The 24,648-nt window shown below is 35.1% G+C and overlaps 2 protein-coding genes across 3 annotated transcripts; both read left to right on the top strand.

Moving 5' to 3' along the window:
• The first annotated feature begins 8,270 nt into the window (after window positions 1-8,270).
• LOC132274091 (serine/threonine-protein kinase CTR1) lies at window positions 8,271-21,594 on the top strand. Of its 2 annotated transcripts, none has more exons than XM_059775257.1 (15): window positions 8,271-9,680; window positions 10,746-11,044; window positions 11,129-11,273; window positions 13,626-13,741; window positions 14,831-15,039; window positions 15,808-16,218; window positions 16,323-16,363; window positions 17,459-17,527; window positions 18,711-18,811; window positions 18,909-18,993; window positions 19,074-19,172; window positions 19,318-19,386; window positions 19,755-19,886; window positions 20,017-20,087; window positions 21,044-21,594. In XM_059775257.1, exons 1-15 carry the CDS (start codon window positions 8,844-8,846, stop codon window positions 21,138-21,140), a joined length of 2,781 nt encoding a protein of 926 aa, XP_059631240.1. In that variant the 5' UTR covers window positions 8,271-8,843; the 3' UTR covers window positions 21,141-21,594. The 2 variants fall into 2 exon arrangements, with proteins under 2 accessions (XP_059631240.1, XP_059631239.1); XM_059775256.1 differs by having other exon boundaries at window positions 8,272-9,680; window positions 19,993-20,087.
• Window positions 21,595-23,112: 1,518 nt separating this feature from the next.
• On the top strand, window positions 23,113-23,757 carry LOC132272694 (uncharacterized). Its single transcript, XM_059773794.1, has one exon. It carries the CDS (start codon window positions 23,113-23,115, stop codon window positions 23,755-23,757), a length of 645 nt encoding a protein of 214 aa, XP_059629777.1.
• The last annotated feature ends 891 nt before the right edge of the window (window positions 23,758-24,648 follow it).

Below are 24,648 nucleotides of genomic sequence, written 5' to 3' on the forward strand. Positions count from 1 at the left end.
TGTGAAATTTCTATATAAATTGTAGCTAGTTTTGGAAAGTTTTGGTTTTTTTTTTTTTTTTTAAGTTGTCAAAAAGTAAAATTAAGGTTATAAATGAGAAATTATTTATTACAACTGTTGCAACGATGACGTGGTACAACAAACATTTCATCAAAGCATATATATTAGCTTTTTAGTTCTATTGTAGGTCCACTTTACTTTGATAGGGTGGTTGCACCTTTCCGTTACACCACGTTACGTTGCAACGGTTGTAATGAATAATTTCTCGTTACAAACGGTTTTTTGTTGCGGTTTCTCAAAATTTGAAAATGATAACGAAAAATAAAAAATTAAAGTATTACCAAATAGGGCCTAAATATTTTATTGTCAAAATTAATATAATTAATAAATAATAATTGAGGAACCGATAACTAAGTACTTCAGTTGAAAGTTGAAACATATAAGATTATGAATTGAAATAATATATAGTTGTTCAAAGCACCTCTGTTTCTAAATGCAACTTGCATTAGAACAATGTGTAATGAATGTATAATATTACCCAGCTACCTCCTACTACTTAGCCCAAGTTTTTATAAGCAATTTGTTGACTTTGGACTTTGGAGCCCTATCCATATCATGCTAATTTATAAAATGAAACAAGTATTGAATTAAAAAATAAAAATAAAAAGGTCCATCAAATTTAATGAAGTACCAAATTTTCACCTAAATGAGTCCTTCGTAATGTTATTTACATCCCTCAGTGTTATGCCGTGCATGTTAATTTGGTGGGAGGCCTAATGTTGATTATGGTCACCTTGTTAGATGTGAAAAACACGCACAAAAAGTAATGGAAGGAGCAAAACACACTTCCAAAAATCAAAGGTCAAAGAAACTTTGTCATAAGTCATTTGGATTATGGTCACCTGGTTAGATGTGAAAAACACGCACACAAATTAATGGAAGGAGCAAAACACACTTCCAAAAATCAAAGGTCAAAGAAACTTTGTCATAGGCACGTGGGTTAGAGGGAACCCTCTAACCCACGTGCCTATGAATATATATATATATATATATATATGTCTCCACTGATATTTATATTCTTAATTTTTCTTTTTGAAGTAAAAACATGGTATTATAGGACTACTACTGACTCGTTGGTATATGGTGTATATTTGTATTGTGAATCTTAAATTCACTTAAATAAGTATAATCACTTAAACAAATACTACTTTCGTTCTAATATAATTGTCCACTTTAAAAATTGTAACTCACATTGTCCACTTTGAAAATTGTAACTCACGTGAGTCACAGTTTATGAAGTGAACAATTATATTAGACGGAGGGAGTACCATTTAATGTTAGTTAGAAAAGAGGAGGAAATAGGACGAGATTTGAAAGTAAGACACACCGAATCTATTTATGTGAGCGGGTTCATGATAAATAAAATCAAATGTATCCAACTTTCGATGCTATACATTTTTTAGTACAACAATGATGTGTATACAGTCTTTTTCTTTCAACACCGTCATCTAAACAAATCAATACCAAGGACCTTTTTGACAACAACTTTTGCTTCGTTTTTGTAGTGTACTGTAGCGAAATAAAAGAAAGAAGCGTGGTTAGTAACGTTTGCTATGATTTGAATAGCATAAAAGCATTTCTGAAAAAGAGGCCAAAATCGGAAACAAAAAATTAATGCTTCCGGTTACTTTCTCACTTAACTAACCATTTAATATTTCAAACTTGCAACACTTTTTTACCAAACATATTTTTATATTTCTACTTTAAAAAATCTTATAACAAATATACGTTGTTAAATAAGCTTTCAAATAGTATTGAGCATACTTCAAAATAAAAATATTGTTTCTATTTCGAGGCAAAACAAAAATACAAAGTAATTGTAATTACGAAAGGAGTCCTAAATTAATTTTTGTAATTTCAGTTAATCTTTTCTAGTTTTCCCTTTGTCTCTGCCCTTTTTGTGACAAAAGATCAGAAGAATAGAGTATAATTGTTCCATGCATGTAAATTTTCTAGTAGAATATAATAAGAAGACTTCCACACCCCAAACTCTCATGAAATATGTCAGGATAACCTCCAACTCCATAACATAACATGGAGTACTTATTATCCTGTATGTGGCTCTGAATCATAGATTAAATTAAATTGCTACTGTGTTTGGGCTCTGAGCCAGCAATTGTTTTCATCATATATATATATATATATGTATGTATGTATATATATTCCTGGCAACAATTGTTTTCATCATCTATACTGCAACCAGTCATCGGAATCCCAACTTCTCAGAGAATTGATTTGGTCAGAGAATCACTAAATAAAAAAACCATAAGTAAATTATGGGAAGATGGGACTAACTTTTATGGGCTTTATGATTGTTTAATTGTTCCAATTTTAAATTGAAACTGGAAAACCAGTAGAAGTTTTTTCATTTTTATCATATAAATAAATAAATAAATAAATGCTACAACATGAATTGGATGAATTAAGAATGTAAAAAGATACATTATTTCGACCCAACTAGATATCCACTTTTGCATTTTTGATTTTTTTTAAGTAACATCAAGTCACGAGAATTTTTTAGGGTTTAAGAAGGTCCTCATGTTTTTTCCTTGATGTCTTTTCTATTAGAATTCCACTTAAATTATTTAATTAATTTATTAATATTAGTTAAATGATCGAAATCTTGTACACTAAATTTTATGTGTCACATTTGTATACACTTCTTTCATTCATCTTCTACTACTTTAAATATTTTCAAGATTTTAGAGATGAAATACTATGATTATTTTTTTCTAAATTTAACCATTGTAAATTTGTACTGTGTTCAAATTCGTAAGAGAAATATAAAAGAAACTTATAATATTAGTTAGGAGAGGAGAAAGAAAAAAAAAAAAAGTAATAATGGTAACCGTGACGAGAAAGAAGTGAAAAAAAAACTCAAATTAAGAATAATAGACTTCATAGTCATGTATGTTTTGTTTGTTTGATTTTATTTATATTTTTTAATTTCTTTACCTGAAATTAAAATAATAATAAGAATAATAATAATTCTGTAAATAAGAGGTCGAAGCACCTCCAAGTCTGAGCTCAGGGACATCTTGTCCTATAGCCAAATCTAGTTACATTCCACTTTCAGATTGGATATGCTTAAAGGAACTAAATGAAAGAATTTCATTTCAAGAAAACCACAATAACAAACACGTCACTTGTACATTAATAAATCTATAACTATTATAATTGGCTTACACTTAAAAGCAAGTAACAAAAATTTTAGATTCACTTCAAAGAAGTGACAAAATTTTAATTATATATTAATAAAAAATACATACATATATATATATATATAGTAATACACCTTTCTATAAATAGAAAATGTCCCACGCATGCTTTACGAGTCTCCAAAAGCCCACTTGCCACATCTGCAAGTGGGGAGTTTTATAACAACGAAATCTACCAATAATAAAGAACTATAACTAATGTGCTCCACTTGTAACTCTACTATGATTAAAACACATAATCCACATCTAAATGAAGTCAAATAAATTGATAAAATCCAATACTTTATTTTGTTTGTACAATCCTTAGCCCCAAGGACTACATTCCCTTCTTAGATTAACGTTAATGAATAGTGTTATAAGTTTCAGTATATCTTATAAAATGGGTTGTAATCTCTAACACTTCTCTCTACTAACTTTTAGTTTCTTTTTCCTTCTTATTTTAATATATATATATATATACCCGTTCCATAAGTGGGTTGCAGTTTAGTTATTTATATTTTTTTCATATAAAAATTTTGTGAACCCTTGGACCTAGGGATGCAATTTGAGTTGAGTAACTCGAACTAATCGGAGTCTAACCCAATTTTTTATGGGCTTGGACAATTACTTTTACAATTAAAGGTCTATTTGGCATGGGCTTTTGTTTTGACCTTTGGGACTGTACTATTACATCGTTTTGGGGAGAGAATATTGGGTACCCCAAGGGTACCCCGTCAGCTTGTTCCACCTGGTATCCCAATCCAATAAAAACATGACAATTAGCTAACTTTCCACATCAGCTTCATACTCAACATGCCACTAACGGAACGTCGTTAACTTCGTTAAAAAAAAAAAATTATGAAACCTATCTTCTTCGGCATATAACTCACTGAGCCGGATCCGAGAGCGCCGGGCCGACCGGTGTGTGAATAACCGCTGCGATCTTCGCCGGAGCGGAGGCGAAACCGAGCTGCAGACGGAAATCCTGCACCACGACGCTCAGTAAACCGACCATAATTTGGCGAAGGCGTCGCCGTAAGCGCCACCTTGGCTGAATCCAAAGGCGTGTACAGGGATCTTGAGGTGTGAGTAGTGCGTGGAACAGACGACGGAGGATTGACGCCTTTCCATCGCCGATTTACCGGCAGAGACTGGCCCGTCGTGAACGTCTTCTAACACCTTCGCTGCTTTTTTCAGCGCGTCGGTGAAACTCGAGCCTTGGCCTGCCACAAGTGCGTGGGCAATTCGACGCGCCGATGACAGGCCGTTCACCGTCATTCTTTTCAGTGGCAACAACCTCTTGGAGTTCGCCGAGAAAGCCACAATGGAGAGACGATTGGCGGATGAAAGAGACGACACGATCAATCGCATCGCGTGTTTCATCATCTGCAATTTCTCTACCGTCACGCTTCGCTCATATCTAATACTATCACCAAATCGACCGGTGCTCGACGCGCCATCTTCTCTGGCGCCGGCGGCGCTCTGACCTTCAAAACTATGGCGTATGTCTCGTAACTCCGCGTTACAGATTCAAGCAATTCTCTCATCTGGGTCTCTCTCAATTGCTCCAAAATCTTTAATTCTTGTGGGTCTTTAGCTCAGACTCGTTGGTGAGCCAACTCGGCGAGATCATAAGGGACATTTCTGGGCTACCCGAGAACGAGCTTTGTGCTCGGCGATGGCTGCTGGTTGGTGGGCCGGCGATGGTGAAGATGATTCCTCAATCCGGTCAACGCTAATTTTTTTTTATAACAAAGTTGACGCCGTCTCCGTTAATGGCATGTTGAGTAGGAAGCTGAGGTGGAAAGGTAGCCAGTTGTCATGTTTTTATTGGATTGGGGTACCAGGTGGACAAGCTGACGAGGTACCCTTGGGGTACCCAATATTCTCCCCGTTTTGGGAAGCAATATGTTTGATAAATAATGGTTTTGTTTTGTACAATATTAAAACACTTTATAAATAGTGGCTCAAAGTGAAAACACTAATTTGATATTTTTATACATAGTGGTAGCGATTGAAAAACTTTGATATGACATTTCTCAAACTTGCAACAATTTTTAGTAAACATGTTTTTATATTTTTACTTTTAAAAAAAAATCTTGCAACAAATTTTTCAGATCACACTACAAAAAAAAAATATTATTTATGTTTCGGAAAAAAAAAAAAAAAAAAAAATGGAAGACAAAACGTTTCCAATAGATTTAATTCCACTTTCATCAATTATCACCCATTGACATAGTCAATTTAAGACTACTAATTGAGGAATTAATGTGAATTAAAAGGTATAATCGAGTCCCTTTTATGGTCATTTTGGCATTAAAATAGTCACACCAATAATGTATCAATTTAGATCTAACACTTAAAACTTCAACTCGTGACTTTGAAATTGGGAGGTGATATTTAAGTTTTTAGTCCATATAAGTACAAATTGGTTTGAAGTGTGCGACTTTTAAGTAACAAAGTTTCTAACGTGAAAATTGGGTGCTCGAGCTTCCATGAAGGTACAAATGTGTGAGTCTTCTTAACATTCAAAAAATAAAATAAAATAAAATAAATTATAAGATTATCTAAAATTCATGCATGTCTAGGCTGCCTAGCCAATTTTTTTTTTTAATCTCTTTTTTATTTTATTTATTTATATTCATTCATAAATTGATGTACATTGAGCCTTTCTAATTCCTCTTATATTTATGACACCTATATTGACCCTAGTTAAGCGTAAGGTTGCAACTTGAATGTGCTAACCCAAACTAACTCAAGTCCAATCCAAATTTTTATGACTTTGGACAATTATATATCAATAGGAGTTGTATTTGGACTGAAAACTCTCAACTCCCACTTAATTAGTGTTAGAATTGAACTTTAATTTCAATGTGACTTTTATATAGTTATAAATTTTAAAATACTTTTTTTTATGTATATATTTGTCCGCAATCTTTGTTTTTTCATTTTCTTTTTCTTCAAATCTTTTTTAAAAAAATGATTTTGGTTGTGATTTTGCTTAAATTTGTGTGTGTGTGTGTGTATATATGTGTATATATATATATTCACCATTCAGTTTTTGAATTTTTATTTGCATGAAAAGTAACCAAAATCTAGTCTAACCTGAGGTAACTGATTTTTAATTTTTTCAGTCACTGAGTGTAATATTTGAATATGACATGTACAATCACATATAAATCATACATATATCATTTAAATGCAAATGTTTTCGAGCTCTATAAAAGTCTGAATTTAGAATATTTGAGTTTACCAAATTTCAAAAATCCCCTTATCATTGTGTCACCGTTGAATGTTGAGAGAATTAATATTGCTAATTTGAACTCCTTGAAGAAAAAATTAAATTGAATTTTTCAAGTTTTTAATTTTATGGGCACTAACATACCATAAGAGAATAACAGTTCTGATCTACCTTTAATGATTTTGGTGGCTTTGAATCTCAAACTCTGGTCTTAAAAATGATCTCTTGATCATTGGTTAGTACAAAAATTATTTACCATGGTGATCGTTAAATATAATTAAAGTGAACAAAAAAAAAAAAATCTCTAAATAAAACATAATAATCATATCTAATAATCACCATACTTGTTGGGAATAAATTTTTTTATTCATCTATGAGTAAGAGATTATTTTTAAACTATACATCTATTTATTTGAATAATGATTTTTGACGGATCGATGAACAATAAATTAATCAATAATATAAATATTGACATGGAAAATAATGATGTAAAAAATATAGTTATACTAGTAACAAAGAGATAATTTCTTACTATTTTTATATTAAAAGAAAATAATAATTGCACTTCATTTTCTTTTTTATATATAAATGCACTTATTCTTTATTTTTACAACTAAATGACATGGAGACTCCCAATACTCGGTCTGATAATGTCATTTTCAGGCTCAGCAAAACTAATCACATGTTATGCGCACATGATTGATATATGCTGCTAAGTCAGTCGTCGTCACGCGGTCCGGATTTTGAAGGGTCGACCACAGATATCTTTCACAGCTAAGCCTACGAGCCTAGAAGACAAACCAACCGCAACCACCACTACCACCGCCATGGCTAGGCCTCTTTCACATCAAATTGTTTTGAAACTCGAAAGGCTAATTTTGTCATTTTACAATCAAATTACATAGCCCTTATTATACCTTCACATCTCCATTGATCGATCTCACACTCTTTAGGCTAAAACCGAACTTCTTTAAGCCAAATCTCTCCTCTGAACTCTCCCATGTCTCTATTATATGATGCAATTTTAGTCCCGTCATAATTGGTATACCTCAAGTAGATAACATTGTATTTACTAAAATTATTTAATAATTTCAATCAATTATATATTGTGACATAATTAAATGTGTCAATTTTATTTTACCTGAATGATTTTGAATCTTTTACATTACATCGTTTCAAAATCTGAAGGCTGATTTTGTCATTTTATAATCAAACAATCCCATAGCCTTTATAGTAACTTCACATCTACATTGATCTCACAATCTTCTCCAACCATGACACTTTCACTCCTGTTATCATATTTTACCTCAAAATGAATAACACTACCGCTTCAAAATTTTACCGTATTAGATGAGCTGATTAATTATATAAAATAACATACCCAATTAAATGTATCAGTTTTATTCTTAAAGGTTAATTTTGTTATTTACAATCAAACCTATGGGCTTTATTGTAACTTCACAGGTCTATTAATCTCACGCCCTTTCCCAATGACGATAGCCTTTAGGCGGTATCCCAAACTGGATCAAAACTGGATAACACTCCACCCACGTGTATGTTCTTTTTTCATTAAAACCCGCGTTTCCTAGGTTTCTTAAACTACACTTGGTGCGCAATGCGCACCGTTGGTCCTTTAAATCTACGTGTCGCCATTGTCGCACTTTAGTGCTGACGTGTTACTCGAGGGAGAAATAGTGCTCATTCACGCTGTGTGTACATTAGCATTCGCCCCTTATTTTTTCAATTTCTCCACCGGTTTCGTCTTCTCCACCCGTGCTTAAAAGACACACCAAAAACTGTTACAACCCCCTTTTGGTCTGCCTTTTGGCCACCGCCCCCCTCTCTCTGTAGCATTATCTTTCTCTCTCTAACTATACAAATATTTATCTGTTGTATTCATATTTGAACTCTTTTTCTCTCTCAAAATGCTTTTTCTTGAGCTATGAATTAATCTTCCAGCTTTGTATACACACACTCACTGGGTTTAGAGCTCTGATTTCTTATCAAGTTCATATGTATATGTTGGTGGTGATTCGAGTTTTGAAGGTTTGCTAGATTGAAATCTTTGCAGTTTCTATTCAAACACAGCGTTTGATATTGTTTGAATAGCTTTTAATCTATACTCTGAAGTTCTAAACTCATTTCAGTATATTTGAAGCAAGTTTTGAAGATTTCGATCAAAAGAAAGAGAAATGTGTTCATCTTTCAGTTCTTGAAGTAGGAATTTGCTTTGAATTTTTGTGTATAATTTCAGGTTAGCTAGAGAGAGAGAGGTAAAGGAAGAAGTGTGCGTGCGTGTGTGTGTGAGAGAGAGATTTTTTGTTGATCACGTGAGACCGGTGAAAATGCCGCATCGAACGACTTACTTTTTCCCGAGACAATTTCCGGACCGTGGATTCGATGCATCGTCAAAGTTCGTCTTAGATCACGAGAAGAAGATCACATCAGAGAGCTTTAATGGTGACAGTGACCGAAAAGCGTCAAAGATCTCAAAGGAGGTCACAGTTGGCGGCAAGAGTTCAACTGTATCGGATCGTTTCACGGGCGGCGACAAGATTCACGGGAAGCAATTGACCGCTTTTGTCAACTGGTTGGCCGAAAAAAAAGGAAAAAGCTCTGCTCACGTGAGATTGGACGACGGCGATGACGATCACGAGCTCTTGCTGCCTCAGCCGGAGCCGCCGCCTCCGCCGCCGCCGCATGTGGTGGTTTCCTGTGAAGAGCAGCACGGCGGGACGCCGGTGGTGGTTAGTTCCGGCAGAGATCGAGGTTTTGACCGCCAAATGTCGTTGCAGAGGGTTTCAAGCGAGAGCAGCTGCGGTGGTGCGACGGTGGTGGTTAGTGCCGGTAAGGATCGGGGGTTCGAGCGGCAGGTGTCGTTGCAGAGGCTGTCGAGCGGGAGTAGCTACGCGGGGAGCTTGTTTTCGGGGACGACATTGGATGGGAACATGTCGAGCGGAGTACAAATGTCCACGACGACGATGACGAGGGAGGTGGTGGAAGAGAGTGGAGATGGTTTTGCAAATAGGAAACGAGATAACTATTATTTGCTGCTTACGCTCGCCAAACGGATCACTGAGCAAGCGTCGCTTGGTGGTGAACCTATACCTCTGCAAGAGTGTGGAGTCCTCGAGGGTCTTGGTTTATCTTCAGACGCAGAAACTGTTTCTTATCGACTCTGGGTACTCTCTCTCTCACACACTAAAACACACACACAAGAACACATGCACCAAGATGCCATCTGTTTTTTTTTTTTTTTTTTTTGGCGAGGACTGGCAGTGGTCTTACTGTTTCTAAAAAGTTTGTTGTGTACAGTCTATATCTCTGCTGTACAACTATGAGCATAATATTTGATTTTATCATCTATTTGGAATTAAAAGTTTCTTTTTTCTTTTTTTTTTTTGCACCCTCCCTCTCTCCCTTTTTTATGTCTCCAAATCGAAACCGGTTGTTCGGTGGGTGAAGTTCATCACATATTGATAGTGATGAACCTCACCCACCGGATGGAACCGTCGGTTTCTCTCCATTCATTTTGATTCCTACTTCGTATTGGCCTTGTTTGTGTAATTCACGCTATTGTACACTATTATAGTATCGAAATTTACCATTGATAGTGATGAACCTCACCCACCGGATGGAACAGCTGGTTTCTCTCAATGGAGAGGATTTTGATTCCTCCTTCATATCCTTGGCCTTGTTTGTGTTGATGACTGGATGCTTATATTCTTGCTGGTTCAGTTCAGTCAGATATTTGGGTTCAGTTGAGTCAAATATTTCTTTTTGATAATTGCACTTTTATGATGTTTGTTTTTTTTATTGGCCACATTCAATTTGGACTTTTGAGCCTTCCACTCTTGCTTTTAGTACAGTTTGGTTAAAATGGAAGCTATGGCTGTCTTGTCTTGCTAACTCAACTCTTGAATCTCATTTGACGCCTCATGATAAGTATTACTTGTCCTCGTAAAACTCTTCCTAATGATTTTTGTTTTTTTTTTTTGGATTTATCAAGTATTGGTAAATTAGTCCATCCGTGGTTTGAAGGTTGGGGTCATTTCTAATCAAGATGTTTAGTACATGGTCATGAGTGTCATAATGGATCATGAATTATTTGTTAGATGTCATTAAATCTTGGTGAAATGTTATATCTATTTTTATCATTTTTTTTTAATTTTTTATCCTTAATATATTTTCCTGCCACCTCCAGCTCTATTTGTGATGTCTATTGGGTGAATCCTCTACTTTTTCAGGTTAGTGGTTCGTTGTCATATACTGATAAGATATCAGATGGATTCTATAACATTCTGGGAATGAATCCATATCTGTGGGCGATGTGCAATGACATGGAGGAAGGAAGACGACTGCCATCTTTAATGGCACTTAAAGCTATTGAACCCCATAATACATCCATGGAGGTGGTTCTTGTCAATAGACACGAGGATTCACGACTCAAGGAGCTAGAAGACAAAGCACAAGAACTTTATTTTGCTTCGGAAAATACCTTAGTGTTGGTGGAAAAACTCGGCAAGCTCGTTGCTATCTATATGGGGTATGTTTCAACATTCTCCCTAACTGATCATTACTCGAGCTTTTGTCTGTTCCTTTCTAAGAGTGATAAGTTTGTTGGAAATAGGGGCAATTTTCCAGTGGAGCAAGGTGATCTCCACAGGCACTGGAAGTTTGTTAGCAAGAGGTTAACGGATCTTCGGAAATGCATCGTGCTCCCAATCGGCAGCCTGTCTATGGGACTTTGTAGGCATCGCGCTATTCTTTTCAAGGTGACCAGATTACTGCATTCCTTTCATTCTTTCTTCTTCCTTTTATTGTACTTTTATTTATTTTTAAATTTTTTGAGAAATTAATTTTTATGTTGAAAAAAGTACGATACCGACATAGTGAGGGCATGATAATATATGTATATATACATATACATATTTCTATCTATTGTCCGTGATGAACATTACTTATGACAACAAAATCTAATACCTTACCTATTGAAAAAAAAATCTATTATCCTATAAATATATGAAATTTATATATTGTAAATTATAAAATTACAATCAAGATTGTCAAATAGAGAGACGTGGGTTCTATGTATGTATGTAGATATATCATATATGCAGATAAGTTCATGTGTAGACAATTTTATGTCTCTACAGAGTTCTCATATTCCCAGAACCATTTTTTAAATAAAATTCTTCTACTTCTTTAATTTGATATAATTATTCTTTCTTTTTTTTTCCTTGCTAAAATAAGTCTTTTGCAATTACAAGTTTCATTAACACATGTTATCTAAGTGTACAAGAAGTCAAGAAATGTCGGTCATGTATCAGAAAATAGTTTATTTATTTTAAATTATAGAAATGTCCATAATATGTTGAAATATGGTTGGAAGTCTCCAAGAAGTAACGGCGTATGATATGTGGCCAACGCGACTCTTCCTGTGAAGTATTCTTACTTGTTACTTTGTTTGTCATAAAGAAATAATTTATTTTTTCGTTACAATTTGAGTAGGAACCAAAAAGAGCTACCTAATGGAAGGGATGCAGTCTCTCCATTGGCCTTTTGAAAGAGGTGGGGCTATGCAAATAGCTAGAGAAGGATCTCCATTTTACTCTTTAACGATTTTTGCTGGAGAGGAGTTCCCTTTAGTGCCTTCACAGGTTCAATGGAGGCTTCTACCTCAGTTCAAATTTTGTTTCCTTGTTGCATTTCTCAATGCTCTTGTTAAGTGAATTAGCTTTGTTTGGTTGAGCTGGCTAGTATCATCATACTATTTACCAAATTGTTGGTTGTCAATGACCATTTATCCTTCACTATTTTGTGTGCCCAGGATTAAAAATTAATAGATTACCATATCCTTCACTATTTCGTGTGCCCTGGATTAAAAATTAATAGATTACCATAACTATGGAGTAGCAACCCCAATTTTGCATAATAAGTTCAAAGAGTAGGATGCCAAACTGAAAACCATAATTCTTCTAATTGAAGTATTCGTTGTGGCCTTTAACTGCCGTCAAGTAAGTAACCGGTGATCTCCTCAAGTTCCGGTGATAATATTTCTTAGTTTAAGATACAAACTATGTTTTTTTGAATGCTAATACACATATATAAAAATTGTTTGATTCTGTTAGGTATATGAGTCATGTGTTAGTAATTTCATAATCAAAACTTGGGTTGTAATGAGTCTTAAATGTCTTGAATCATTCAAGTACAATGGTTGAAGACAAGGCTGATGCAGATTTTTGAAGAACATGGCGTGAAACCCGCATCCTCAATCACATATCTAGGGCACATGTATTTCGACCTTAGTATGACCTAATTTGACCTGGGTTTATCTTCGAGAGGATCAAAATATTATTTTAGCTGTGTTTGTTTGTATGTTTGTGTGTTTTTTTTTTTTTTAAATGACTTTTAAATGGTGTTTCAAAATTAAGTTTTTACTGAACAGCAGGGTTCATCAATCAATTGGGTGAGAATTCGAGACTATTGATCTATCAAGTGTATCTGAATTTGCAGGGTTGAATTATCGACAGCGTTGACCAAATGGTTGATCGCATAAAAATTTGATGTCTTTGATCTACTTCACTTTATTTTGTAATTGATGCATAATTTTCCATACAAGTAAATTTTCCTGTGAAATGTGGTTGTCTTGTATGTAGATCATATGTTATAGAAAGTTATGATAAAAGTGAATTTGCCTGGCTAACTTTTCCTAATAAAAAGAGTGACCTGTACATACCAATATGTTTGTGTTTGACTGAGAAATTTCTTATTGATGGAAGGATTTATGTAAGATATCCAGCAAATTACTACCATTCTTAATTCCTCTGTTCAATTAACTATTCTAAAGATGGAGACGGAGACATTGCAACAAAATAAGATACTCTATTGTTTCGATTGGAACCAGTGGAACTAGTACTTTTAATTAATGTTTGAGATTCAGTGCCCAAGTTATTCATAAGCAGGTTATGTTGCATGAAGTATATACTTTTTTGTGTATGTATATTTGAGGTGGTGGTCCCTGGATTCAGGCCAGATCGTCTTTCTTTTTTTGTGTGCTGATTATCCTAAAATTGTAGATACAACAAGACCACTGTGCTAACAGCTGATGCCTTTTCTGGATGCAGAAGTTGGCAGACTATATAGGTCTGCCTTGTCGGATAGCTCGAGGTTGCAAGTATTGTGATTCAGACCATCAGTCTTCCTGCCTTGTCAAAATTGAGGATGACAGGAAGTTCTCAAGGTCAGATTTTTAGTGTATTCTTTTAAACTTCATTATCTTCCTTGCGTTCTTCCAAAAGTACATATTTTCTTTTGATTTAAATTGAGCAGAGAATGATTTAATTACTAATTCCACTGGTGTTGTGCCTAATGCCTCAATACTTACATTGTTGGTCATAAGCCTATTTAAAATGAGGGGGTTGCTTTAGATGGATGACTGCTAACTACCAATAAAAATCTTTGTAGATCAATATGAGTATAAATCCTGAGAATATTTGAAATAAATATGATCATGTTCTTCTTGAACAATGTGTTTGCATCAGCATTCGGGTATTTTGGACTATAGACAAGGGTACATATTGCATATTGAGGGTAGTGATAAAATTAGAAGAAAACTAAAAGTAACATGGGCTGCGATAGAAAAGATAGATATGATTGCTAGTTTATTGTTTGATTAGTTGGGTGTGCTTTGTAGACTTGATCGAGTGTTATTCCTGCAGATCGTTCGGCTTTTTCCATCTTTGTGCTATGGCAACTCGTCTTGTGACCTCCATTAGAAGAACAACTATAGAAGAAACTTTTGCCATCTTCTTGTTATTCATTCATTTAGACATTAACTTATATATTTTACTTGTTGGATAAATTACAAGTTTCATAGTGGCAAGAGGAACTTTAAAACTTTATTTTCTCTCTCTTGCGCGCGCGAGTTGTCTATAGTCAATTGCCATTGATAAACTAAGGGTTGTAACCTAGTGGTATCTCCTCGACCTCCCAAAGTAGAAGGTGAGGGTTCAAGCACCCATGGGGGCAAATGGGTGTGTGAGTTTCTTGCCAGGGAAAAAAAAAATGCCATCAATAATGTTTTTATTTTTTATTTTACTTCTTGTTATTCACTCTTAACATTTGGTGCAGCACAAAACTTGGTTACTAACGTTTACTCTGAATACATCAATCATATTGTGGATGTTCTTGTATCTGGATTTTATTTGCTATTGATTCTGAATATTGTTTCGTTTGTAATATATCCATCAAGTCTTCAGTCAAACTGTTTTACTATCTCTCTCTCTTTTTCTTATTCGTTGTTGTTTATTATGCAAATATTTATTAACAGGGAATATGTAGTTGATCTAGTTGGGGAACCAGGAAATGTCCATGGTCCTGATTCCTCAATCAATGGAGGTCTACTTTCCACCGTGCCTTCACCATATCAGATTACTCATCTAAAAGAATCTCAACAACCTTACGTGGATAATGCATCATGTTGTCAAATCCAAAACCCAAATCACACATGTACCCCTCTTGAAAATCTTCAATATTCAGGTATGTAATGTTCTGTGTACCTTGTTTGTGATTTAAGTTTTTTGAACATCAAGGGTTGCTGGATGAACGATCTGAGACAGTTTTGCAAAAATACCATTGGAAGTTTGAGCTCAGATAACTTAGTTTGCGATAGTGAATAATGCCTTAGGCACAGGACTTCTGACTATATATGAATCTTATTGGAAAATAATGCCAATTTGCAATTTAGGTAGCCTGATTGCCCCTTGTATGTTCAGTTTGATGGATGGTAATCATAGTATTGGAAATGCAACTTTGATATATATTATTAGATTACCAGTACAATTTATATGACTCCAAGTTGTGGTTTCTTGGTGACAAAGTTGTATTATCTATGCAAATAAACATAAAGATGCTTTGCTAATGCACAAGATATGCATGTATGAGGCTCTGGGTAAGAAGTATCTTGACTTTTATACACACACACACACACAATTCACAAAAACTCAAATTTCGTTCTAGCTTTGTCGTCTGCACTGATGTAAATATACATAACAGTGTCATAAGGCTTTCTTGTTTCATGCTTGCAACTGACATCAAATATTCATAGACACGAAAGTTGACAAGTTATGGATTAATCATGGATTTTTTTTGTTAAGCGTTGTTATGTGGCTTTTACATCCTTCTAAAGAATTTTGTTGGAACATTTGCTTCAAAGGATGGTTTTCAACAAATACTGTGCTGGCAAAAACTTTCTGGATCTCAAGATGCTGCTGCTTTAAACTCACCATTCAGATTGATCTCTTGCAGGCATTGGGGATGGAAGTCATCAAATGGAGGATAATGACTCGCTTAAAAATTTAGATGAGACCATGTATAGTCCAACTAGCAAAGTTTGTGGAGGAAGTGAATTGCCTGAACCACTGGATGTTGGTGCTGCTGAGATATCAATAGTAGATGAATATTCTAGGCCTTGTGGAGATAAAGTAATTAAACAACAGGCATACAGAAATGCAATTGTTACCTTTGGAAGTTCTATTACAAGCACTTCTGTAATACAACCTAAACCAGATCTTATGGAAGTCGAGAGTAGAATTGAGTCTCGACACAAATTTTCTACTGAAACCATCCCAAGATACTTGAACCTTGAGCCGTCTCTTGCGATGGATTGGCTTGAGATCTCATGGGATGAATTACATATTAAGGAGCGTGTTGGTGCTGGTAATTGTCTCCAAATTATTTATTCATTTATTATTTTTGGAAGTATTCAATATTACTTCTTGAGAAGCAATAATGGAAAGTAATGTATTTTTTTTGCCCCTCAGGTTCATTCGGGACAGTGCATCGTGCTGAATGGCATGGATCGGTTAGTATATTTGTGCCTTTATTGCAACACCAATTATAAAGTCTGTAGCTGATCAATTAAAGCCTGATACTGTTTGGAATAGCAAATATGATGAGTCATCTGAGGTGGAGTTATATTTAAAAGTTTGATGGATACCTTTGCAGGGGAAAAAAGAGAGAAAAAGATTGAACAATACTTTTCCATGGATGATATCTACTGCTACTTCTTAGTTCTTCTGTTTGGCCATTTTGCTCAATACTGTCTATGTTTGAACTTCTTTAACATTTACGTTGCCATTACCTGGTGCTAGTCATTTTAAGCAATGAAAGAGTTAGCACCATTCATAAAACCTAATTAATACTCATAATGCATGTCAATGCTTTTGCATCAAAAAGTTCAATCCTGTTCGGCTTCTTAGTATTGATTTAATAATAATAAAATAAAATAAAATCTTTCAGCATGAGGTGTTATACCACATAATAGCAGATGTTGTACTTGTACAATATGATAGCGGAGAACGGTACTTTAGTTTTGGTGCAATGTTAATGGAAGGATAAGAATGACAATATATATAATACATAATAGGATACGAGTGGTTTGCTCTCTAACTGGCACATAAAGTATGATTAGAGTACTGAAATTAAATCTTTTGCCCTGTTATGTTTATGACAAAATCATGTCAAAGAAAAATGAATTAAGGACATTGTTCAGTCCTACTTGAAAAAACTCCAGAGAGAAATCCTGACCAAATAATAACTTCCAAAACAAATCTTGTTTGCTGGTCCTTTTTCATTTTTCTATATGTGTATATATTTAGTGTATTGGTGGAATGCTGGGTATTATCTGATATAATTTTCACTTCATTACCAGTATAATTTTATCCGTATAAATTGTTTACAGAACTATCATTTTGCCCAATGAACGATTTTATCGACCAGGGCCAAGTTACATTTTGCAGGTCATTTTACTTCTAACAATTTCATCTTAAGAATATCTTCTTCAGATGAACAAAATCCATTCTTGGCAAAATGACATCCTGCCTTTAAGTTTTGCTGTCTTAGTTTATTGTACTGTATGCTTCCCTTAAGTAAGCAACGCATATTGGTCTTATTGCAGGATGTTGCAGTCAAGGTTTTAACCGTACAGGATTTTCAGGATGATCAGTTGAAGGAGTTCCTGAGGGAGGTATGCATTTACTATATAGTGAACCTGAATGATTAAAATTTTAGAATTGTTTATTCGTCCTTCACCTTCAAAGTAAGCCTTACTGACTCTGCCCTAAGTTATCCGCATCCTTTCAAATATGATTTGTATGGTTCCTGTCCTTTTTTCAGCGAGATAAATTTTATGCTTTAAAGACTTGTACATTTATCATATCACTCAATAAATTCTTCCGTATTAGTGGAAGATTTATGCATATGTTTTCGCATTTCGGCAAACCTTTAGATCCATCCTGGTTTTTTTAATACAAGCCACTTTCTTTCCTTTAAAAGATGCCAAAGGTGTTGATACCGTCTAACCCTTATATATATATATATATATATATATATATATATATCAGAACATAACAAATGTAGTCATTCGATAAGTGAAATCCTTTACATTTCAATAGTGAGTCTAGCCACAATAACACATTATACTGAGTGGAGACATTTGTTTTTAGGATATACCAATGTTTAATAGGGTGGTCTTCTAAGCTATGTTACACGGACTCTTTCAATTGCATAAAGTACTCGTGTCAGATGCAGACACCTAACTATGAGAGTATGTCCCCCTACCATTACAGTCAGAAATTTGATAAATCCAACCCTCAGTCACATGCCCACAATGAACACATGTAAAAACTCTGGTGTAGGTTATGAGTTATAATTTACGTTTTTAAACCTATAGATAGGTTTGTTATTTATATATGTAGAGACATTTCTAGGACAAAATAAAAGAATAATACTAATAAGTAATAGTATCTGGTAATGTCCCCCTACCATTACAGTCAGGAATTTGATAAATCCAACCCTCACTCAAATTCCCACAACAAACACATGTAAAAACTCTGGTGTAGGTTGAGTTATAATTTACATTTTTGAACGTATAGATAGGTTTGTTATTTTCAGTGGCTCCTCGCAGTTTGATTTTATATCGTGCGACAGATGACATTCACAAGCAGGTTAACAAAGCTAGGGAAGCGATCATTGGTTAAATTATTTCTGCTTTGTGTTCAATTAATTTGTGTTTGATGTATTTGCAAAACTCTTGAATAATTGATGGGAGAGCATTTCATATTCAAGATGTATGAATGTTCTCTACGATGGTTATTAATGTACTTCTAGATGGCTATAGCTTAAGCTTTAATCTGCATTATTATTTTTAGGTTGCAATAATGAAACGTGTTCGTCACCCAAATGTGGTTCTCTTCATGGGTGCTGTTACAAAGCGTCCACATCTGTCAATAGTCACAGAATATCTTCCTAGGTATAGCATTTTCTTAGTTCCTTTATACTTTGAACAATGTCTATATGGCGCAAATGATGAGTGTAATAACCCAGACAAGTCCCTCTTTTTGTGACAGGGGTAGCCTATACCGCCTTATCCACAGGCCGTCTGCTGGGGAAGTTTTGGATAAAAGGAGACGGTTGCGCATGGCACTCGATGTGGTTTGTATTTTTATTGTTCTTATTTTTCTCTTCTGTTAAAATTTGCTATTGAAAAACTGAATAATTTATATTGGATGCAGGCCAAGGGAATCAATTATCTTCATTGTCTTAGCCCTCCTATAGTTCACTGGGATCTAAAATCTCCAAATCTGTTGGTTGATAAAAATTGGACTGTAAAGGTACAAATAAAATTAATGTTCTTCTCCCAAAAAAAATATATATATATATATGCCAGTCCTTTCACTAACTTGTCTCCCAAAAAAAAAATATATATATATATGCCAGTCCTTTCACTAACTTGACTTCATAAAATATCATGCTCAGGTGTGTGATTTTGGGCTTTCCAGATTCAAAGCAAACACTTTCATACCATCAAAATCTGTTGCTGGAACAGTAAGTCTCTCTCTCTCTCACTCTCTTCCTTGCGGAAAATTGTTCAGATCATACTTTGGTGGGAATAAACTTTACCCTGATTTTGACATTTGTTCTTAAGCAAGTTTATTTGTTGTTCAAAGGCTGAATCCGCTCACAAACTTTACCTGGATTTCTTTTTGATACTATGGATTTGCTTGATTGCTCCGGTTGAACTTTTATTCATGCATCTTGTTCTAGTTTTATGATCTATGCATGCTTTTATTATCAATTGCACATTCATTCTCAAACTTGATAGAAAGTCAGATATTTTGATCAGTATGTTGCAGGTTGAAAATTTTCTTCGCAGTGTATCAATTAGCGTGTAACTCTCTTGATTTTCATTTCAGCCCGAGTGGATGGCCCCAGAATTCCTTCGCGGAGAGCCCTCAAATGAGAAGTCTGATGTTTACAGTTATGGGGTAATTTTATGGGAACTCGTGAGCATGCAACAGCCTTGGAGTGGACTTAGCCCTGCCCAGGTATCTTCTTCTTTGTCAACACTATATAATTATTTCATACATCTGATGCACATTGATGCTCTGTATTCTGATTTTTCTTGGTTGACATGACATTGAAAACTTTAAGGTGGTTGGTGCTGTTGCTTTCCAGAACAGAAGGCTTGCTATCCCTCAGAATACCTCCCCCGTGTTAGCTTCCCTCATGGAATCTTGCTGGTCCGAGTAAGAATACTCTATCAGTTCAAACTACTTAGTAATGCTTAAAAATATGACAACCATTTACCAGATGAATACATTTAAAACTCTACATGTAACCTGAAACAGACAAGTTTTTGGATGACTGCTAAAAAAACAAACAAAAAAAAAGAGAGGAAAGGAAAAATAATAAAATTTTCGAGGTATTAAACTTCGACTAAGATCTTCCTATAAATGCACTCAGTTGAGTCAATATATTCCGGGAACTTGAGACCTTAGGTTTTCTAAGTTCATCTCAGCCAAAAAGGTTGGGACAGCATTTTTTCTTTGTGGTTACTGGTGTAAGCATGATTTCTCTCTTGAGTGGGAAGGAAAGAAAAATAGAAGTGGAGAGATATGGAAGTATTTGTCAGTCAAGGAAGTATTTGGCAGTCAAGCAAAGGCATTTATGATTTGTGATCGAGGATGGAAAACCATATATACTGATTATATCTATTTATATAGATTTTATGGGAATGTTTTTCCTGCATATATCTATGTTTTTTGCACATTGCACCTGCCATCCCAAAATATGGTTCTGTTTCTTCTGTATATATAGTTTATATATATTTGTGGGGAAATAATGTCGTTTTATGTCTCTATGTATCCATTTCATTATATGGACAAAGAAGAGAATCGAGTTAAATGGAATTCTCAACCCTGCAAATTCTGGCTTCTTAATAAAATTTAGTTTCCAAAAGTTTCCTCATTTACCTTGTCACCAAACAATGCGTCCCTTAACTGCTTATGGACTATCATGGGTTTAGGTCAGGTGTGGAGCTAACATTTATTACTTTCCATCCTTTTTATCACACAGTCAAGTCAGTTACACAATTGTGTATTTGGGCATAATTTTTTTGCTTGTATAACACTAGGTTTTTTAAAATCAAATTCTGTACTTGCTCATCCACTTTTTTTTTATGGTCCCTTATCTTCCTTGACAGCGACCCTCATCAGCGCCCCTCATTTGCTAGCATCATCGACACACTGAAGAAGTTGCTAAGGTCTCCAACGCAGTTGTTACAAATGGGAGGGCCATAAAGAGCCATCCGGGGTTTTTATGCTCTTGAAGTTTTTGAACCACGCGGAGCTGCTTCTGGAGATTAAATTGACCATTGTCTCAGAGGAGGTTTTCTAATTTCTCATTCCGACAGAGCTTTGATCCCATTCTAAGCAAGAACCGGAGATATGATGCTTATCTAACTTACGTGAAACCGGAGATATGAATTTGTCTTGAAGCCTTAATTGTATATACGGATAAGTTATTTCTGTATTCATAAGGGCTTCCATATGGGAGAGAGTTATCCCACGAGCTTATGATTCCCAAGTCTGAAATATTTACAGATTCATAGATTCACTGTTGTTTCATGTGGACTGTAATTAATCAGTGAGAAATTATATGCTCTTCCTGTCTCACTGTTATAATAATAATGTAATGAATTGCTTAAAATATTTACTATAAAAGAATTTCTTGTTATATGCAGTTTATTGATCATTTTCAATTTTTCACATGTTAACAAATTACATGGGGTTAATATGAAAATCCCAATTCGGTTGCTTATATTGTTTCTGAAGGTATTAGGTTCTTGAAACAAACTTTCAGGTATAAACCTCTTTCATAGTGGTAGTTCTCTCTTAGCTCATATTTGTAGACTTGTAGTCATCCCCTACATGATCCCAAATGTTTTGGGATTTCTAGAGAGGTCATGGAATTTTAAGAATCTCCACCTTTCCAACAATAGGGTTAAAGATGGAATCAAGAAGTTCACGAATAGATTGGATTGGCTTGGTTCGAGAAGAAATTGGTTATATTTTATTTATCAAGTAAACGAGTTGAGTTCGAACAATATTGTCGAGTAAATGAGCTCAACTTTGGAGACTATGGAGATATGTTCATGTCTGAGCTAAACTCGAGATTGATTGATTGAGATCAAGTTCTAATTGCAATTGCAGCAGCTTGAGTTTGATTGACGGAGTTCAAAATCTGTTCTAATTTTACTCTCTTTCTGGTGATGAAAAAACAGACGAGCTGATGGAATTTTGGTTCTGTATTATATCCAGTGTTGTCTGCAAAAGACTTCAATAGTTCGACTAAATAATAATCGTCTTGACTATTTTACTAATACATTTTTAAGAAAAATAATTCAGAACAAATTTATGATAAATTTGGTAAATTTTTTTAGTAGAGTCAAATATTTAAAAATTATAATAACAAAGATGGTTTGGCTTCCTTAAATTTGAGAATATTTTTGGAACTCACGTTCGGAGTTGGGATCGAAACGCCTTTTCTACAACTAAGAAAAACAGTTCAAAACAAGTTTATGATAAAGTTTGTAAAATTTTTTTTAGTAGAGTCAAATATTTAACAATCATAATAACAAAAGTTGTTTTTAAAATTATAATAAGAAACAAAGAAAATGAAAAATGACAGACTTGATAGTTAATAAAAGAATATTTATTAATATATTAATTATTAATTGAGACTTGCACAGAATTTTACTACAGAGATGGATTAAATTGATATTCCTAATATTGTTATCTCCCTATCATAACTCACAAGAGATAATTAGAAATAAATCATTTAATACATAATTTAGTGATTAGGGAGAGAGACCTCTTCATTAAAAGTATATTACGGTTATTGCCTAAACTAACGTCCTGATTCAAGTTCAATCAAAATATTTGTTGTTCAAAAATAAAAATAAAAAAGTTAGAGAAATATCCATTACACTATAAAGCAAAAAAATACACTATAAACTCACCAATCAGATTTTGCCACGTCATGGAATTAGGGAGGGTCCCTCTCTGAGCAACTACTACCTCGAGTACTGTTTCTCCATCCAGTTTCGTTAAAACAAGGCGGCTCCATCAAATCGACGGTCCCAACTCCATCTTCTCAATCATCTCTGAATCTACAAATCTCAACTTTGGTATTTTCTTCATTCGATCGAATCACTCCCAAGATCTAGAGAGAGAAATACAGAGGTGCTGATAGATATCTAGAGAGAGAAACATGGTGGACATGGTGAATGACATTCTTTTACAGGCCGTCCTAATTCTCGTCGTCGTCTTCATGTTTCTTCTGATGTACAATGTTCCCCAAAAAGCCCTATCGAAGATCAGCTTCGGAAGCCGAACCAACCTCCAAGCCAAGCGCCACTTCGTCCAAGGCGCTCAGCTCCTCGAGAAAGCCAGATCCGCCAAGGACGGCGTCGCCGCCTCTTCCCTGGCCAAATCCGCCGCCGAGGAAGCCGATAAAGCGGTCGGACTCAATCCGAAGGACGCCGCAGCTCACATCCTCAAAGCGCTAGCTCTGGAGCTCCAGGGCTACAAGACCTCGGCCCTCGATGCGCTCGACGTGGCTCTCTCGCCGATGGCCGTTAAGTCGCTGTCCGATGAGGAGAGAGGGGACGCGTTGTTCAAGAGGGCGGAGCTGAAAGTGGCGATGAGTCGGACAGAAAGAGTTGACTCGGCGATTGCGGACCTGGTTGACTCGGTGAAGTTCAGGACTGATAATCCGAGAGCGTTTTTTGTTTCGGGTCAGTGTTACGAGACCAAAGGTATGACGGTGGAGGCCAAGAAGGCCTATGAGGACGCTCTTAGGGTCCAGCCCATGTTCACCGTGGCCCAAGAGGCACTGGACCGTTTGGGTTCATAGTTTTTGTTTTTTTGTTTTTTGTTTTTTTTTTTTTTTTTAGGGGTGAATTGTTTAGGTGCTCTACATTTTGTCTTTGTTTTTACTTATTTTCGTACTTTTTTTTTTCTTTAAATAATAAGTTGATCATGTTTTCTAGTATTATGTAATGCAACTTGTGTTATGACATTTTGGAAAGAAAAACTAACGATGTTGACTCGTTCTAGATGTTTGCTTAGTTTTTTTTTTTTTTCACTTACATTGTTCGATAAATATGTCAACTTTGTTAAATGCAAAAAAAACTTCAGAATTATTAGGATTTTGTAACTAATTTCTTTGAACTATAAAATTATTATTTTGTTTTAATTAACTCTATCAGGCACTGGAAAAGGCAGAAGACAATTTTGCCCTTACTATTAAAGGACGCAGTTTCAAATATTGTCATCTTTACTTGCTGACATGGCAAAAAAATTCAATAACCAATGGAAAATTGCAAGCACACCACCACAGGACCAGTTTTTGGAATTGGTTTGTGCTACACTTGTAGCCAAACAATTATACATATATATCATATATATTATATATATATATGTCTCTGCAAACCAAAAGGAGAAAGTACTGCAGCCACGGGGACGGCGATAAGGATCCGCCGGCAACGAAGGAACGGCGGTGAGCTTGGCTGGTTAGGGCGATGAAGATCCGTTGGTGGAGAGGACAGTGGAGACGGGCTGGCGCAGATGGAACCAGTCGGTGGAGATGGTCTGAATCTGCAAATTTCTTGGCGACAAATAAATCGCCCTTGTGTAACTCTCGCTGTCTGTAAATTTATACATATAAATCGCCTTTGTGCAACTCTCTGACATAATCGATCCAGCTGGAATTGATGGGCTCACGGTAGTGACGTGATTCCGGCGG

The sequence above is a fragment of the Cornus florida genome, unplaced genomic scaffold, assembly GCF_030987335.1.
Source record: "Cornus florida cultivar Cherokee Brave unplaced genomic scaffold, ASM3098733v1 CherokeeBrave_3.0.0_Hap2_Chr09, whole genome shotgun sequence".
NCBI classification, from domain to species: Eukaryota; Viridiplantae; Streptophyta; class Magnoliopsida; order Cornales; family Cornaceae; genus Cornus; species Cornus florida.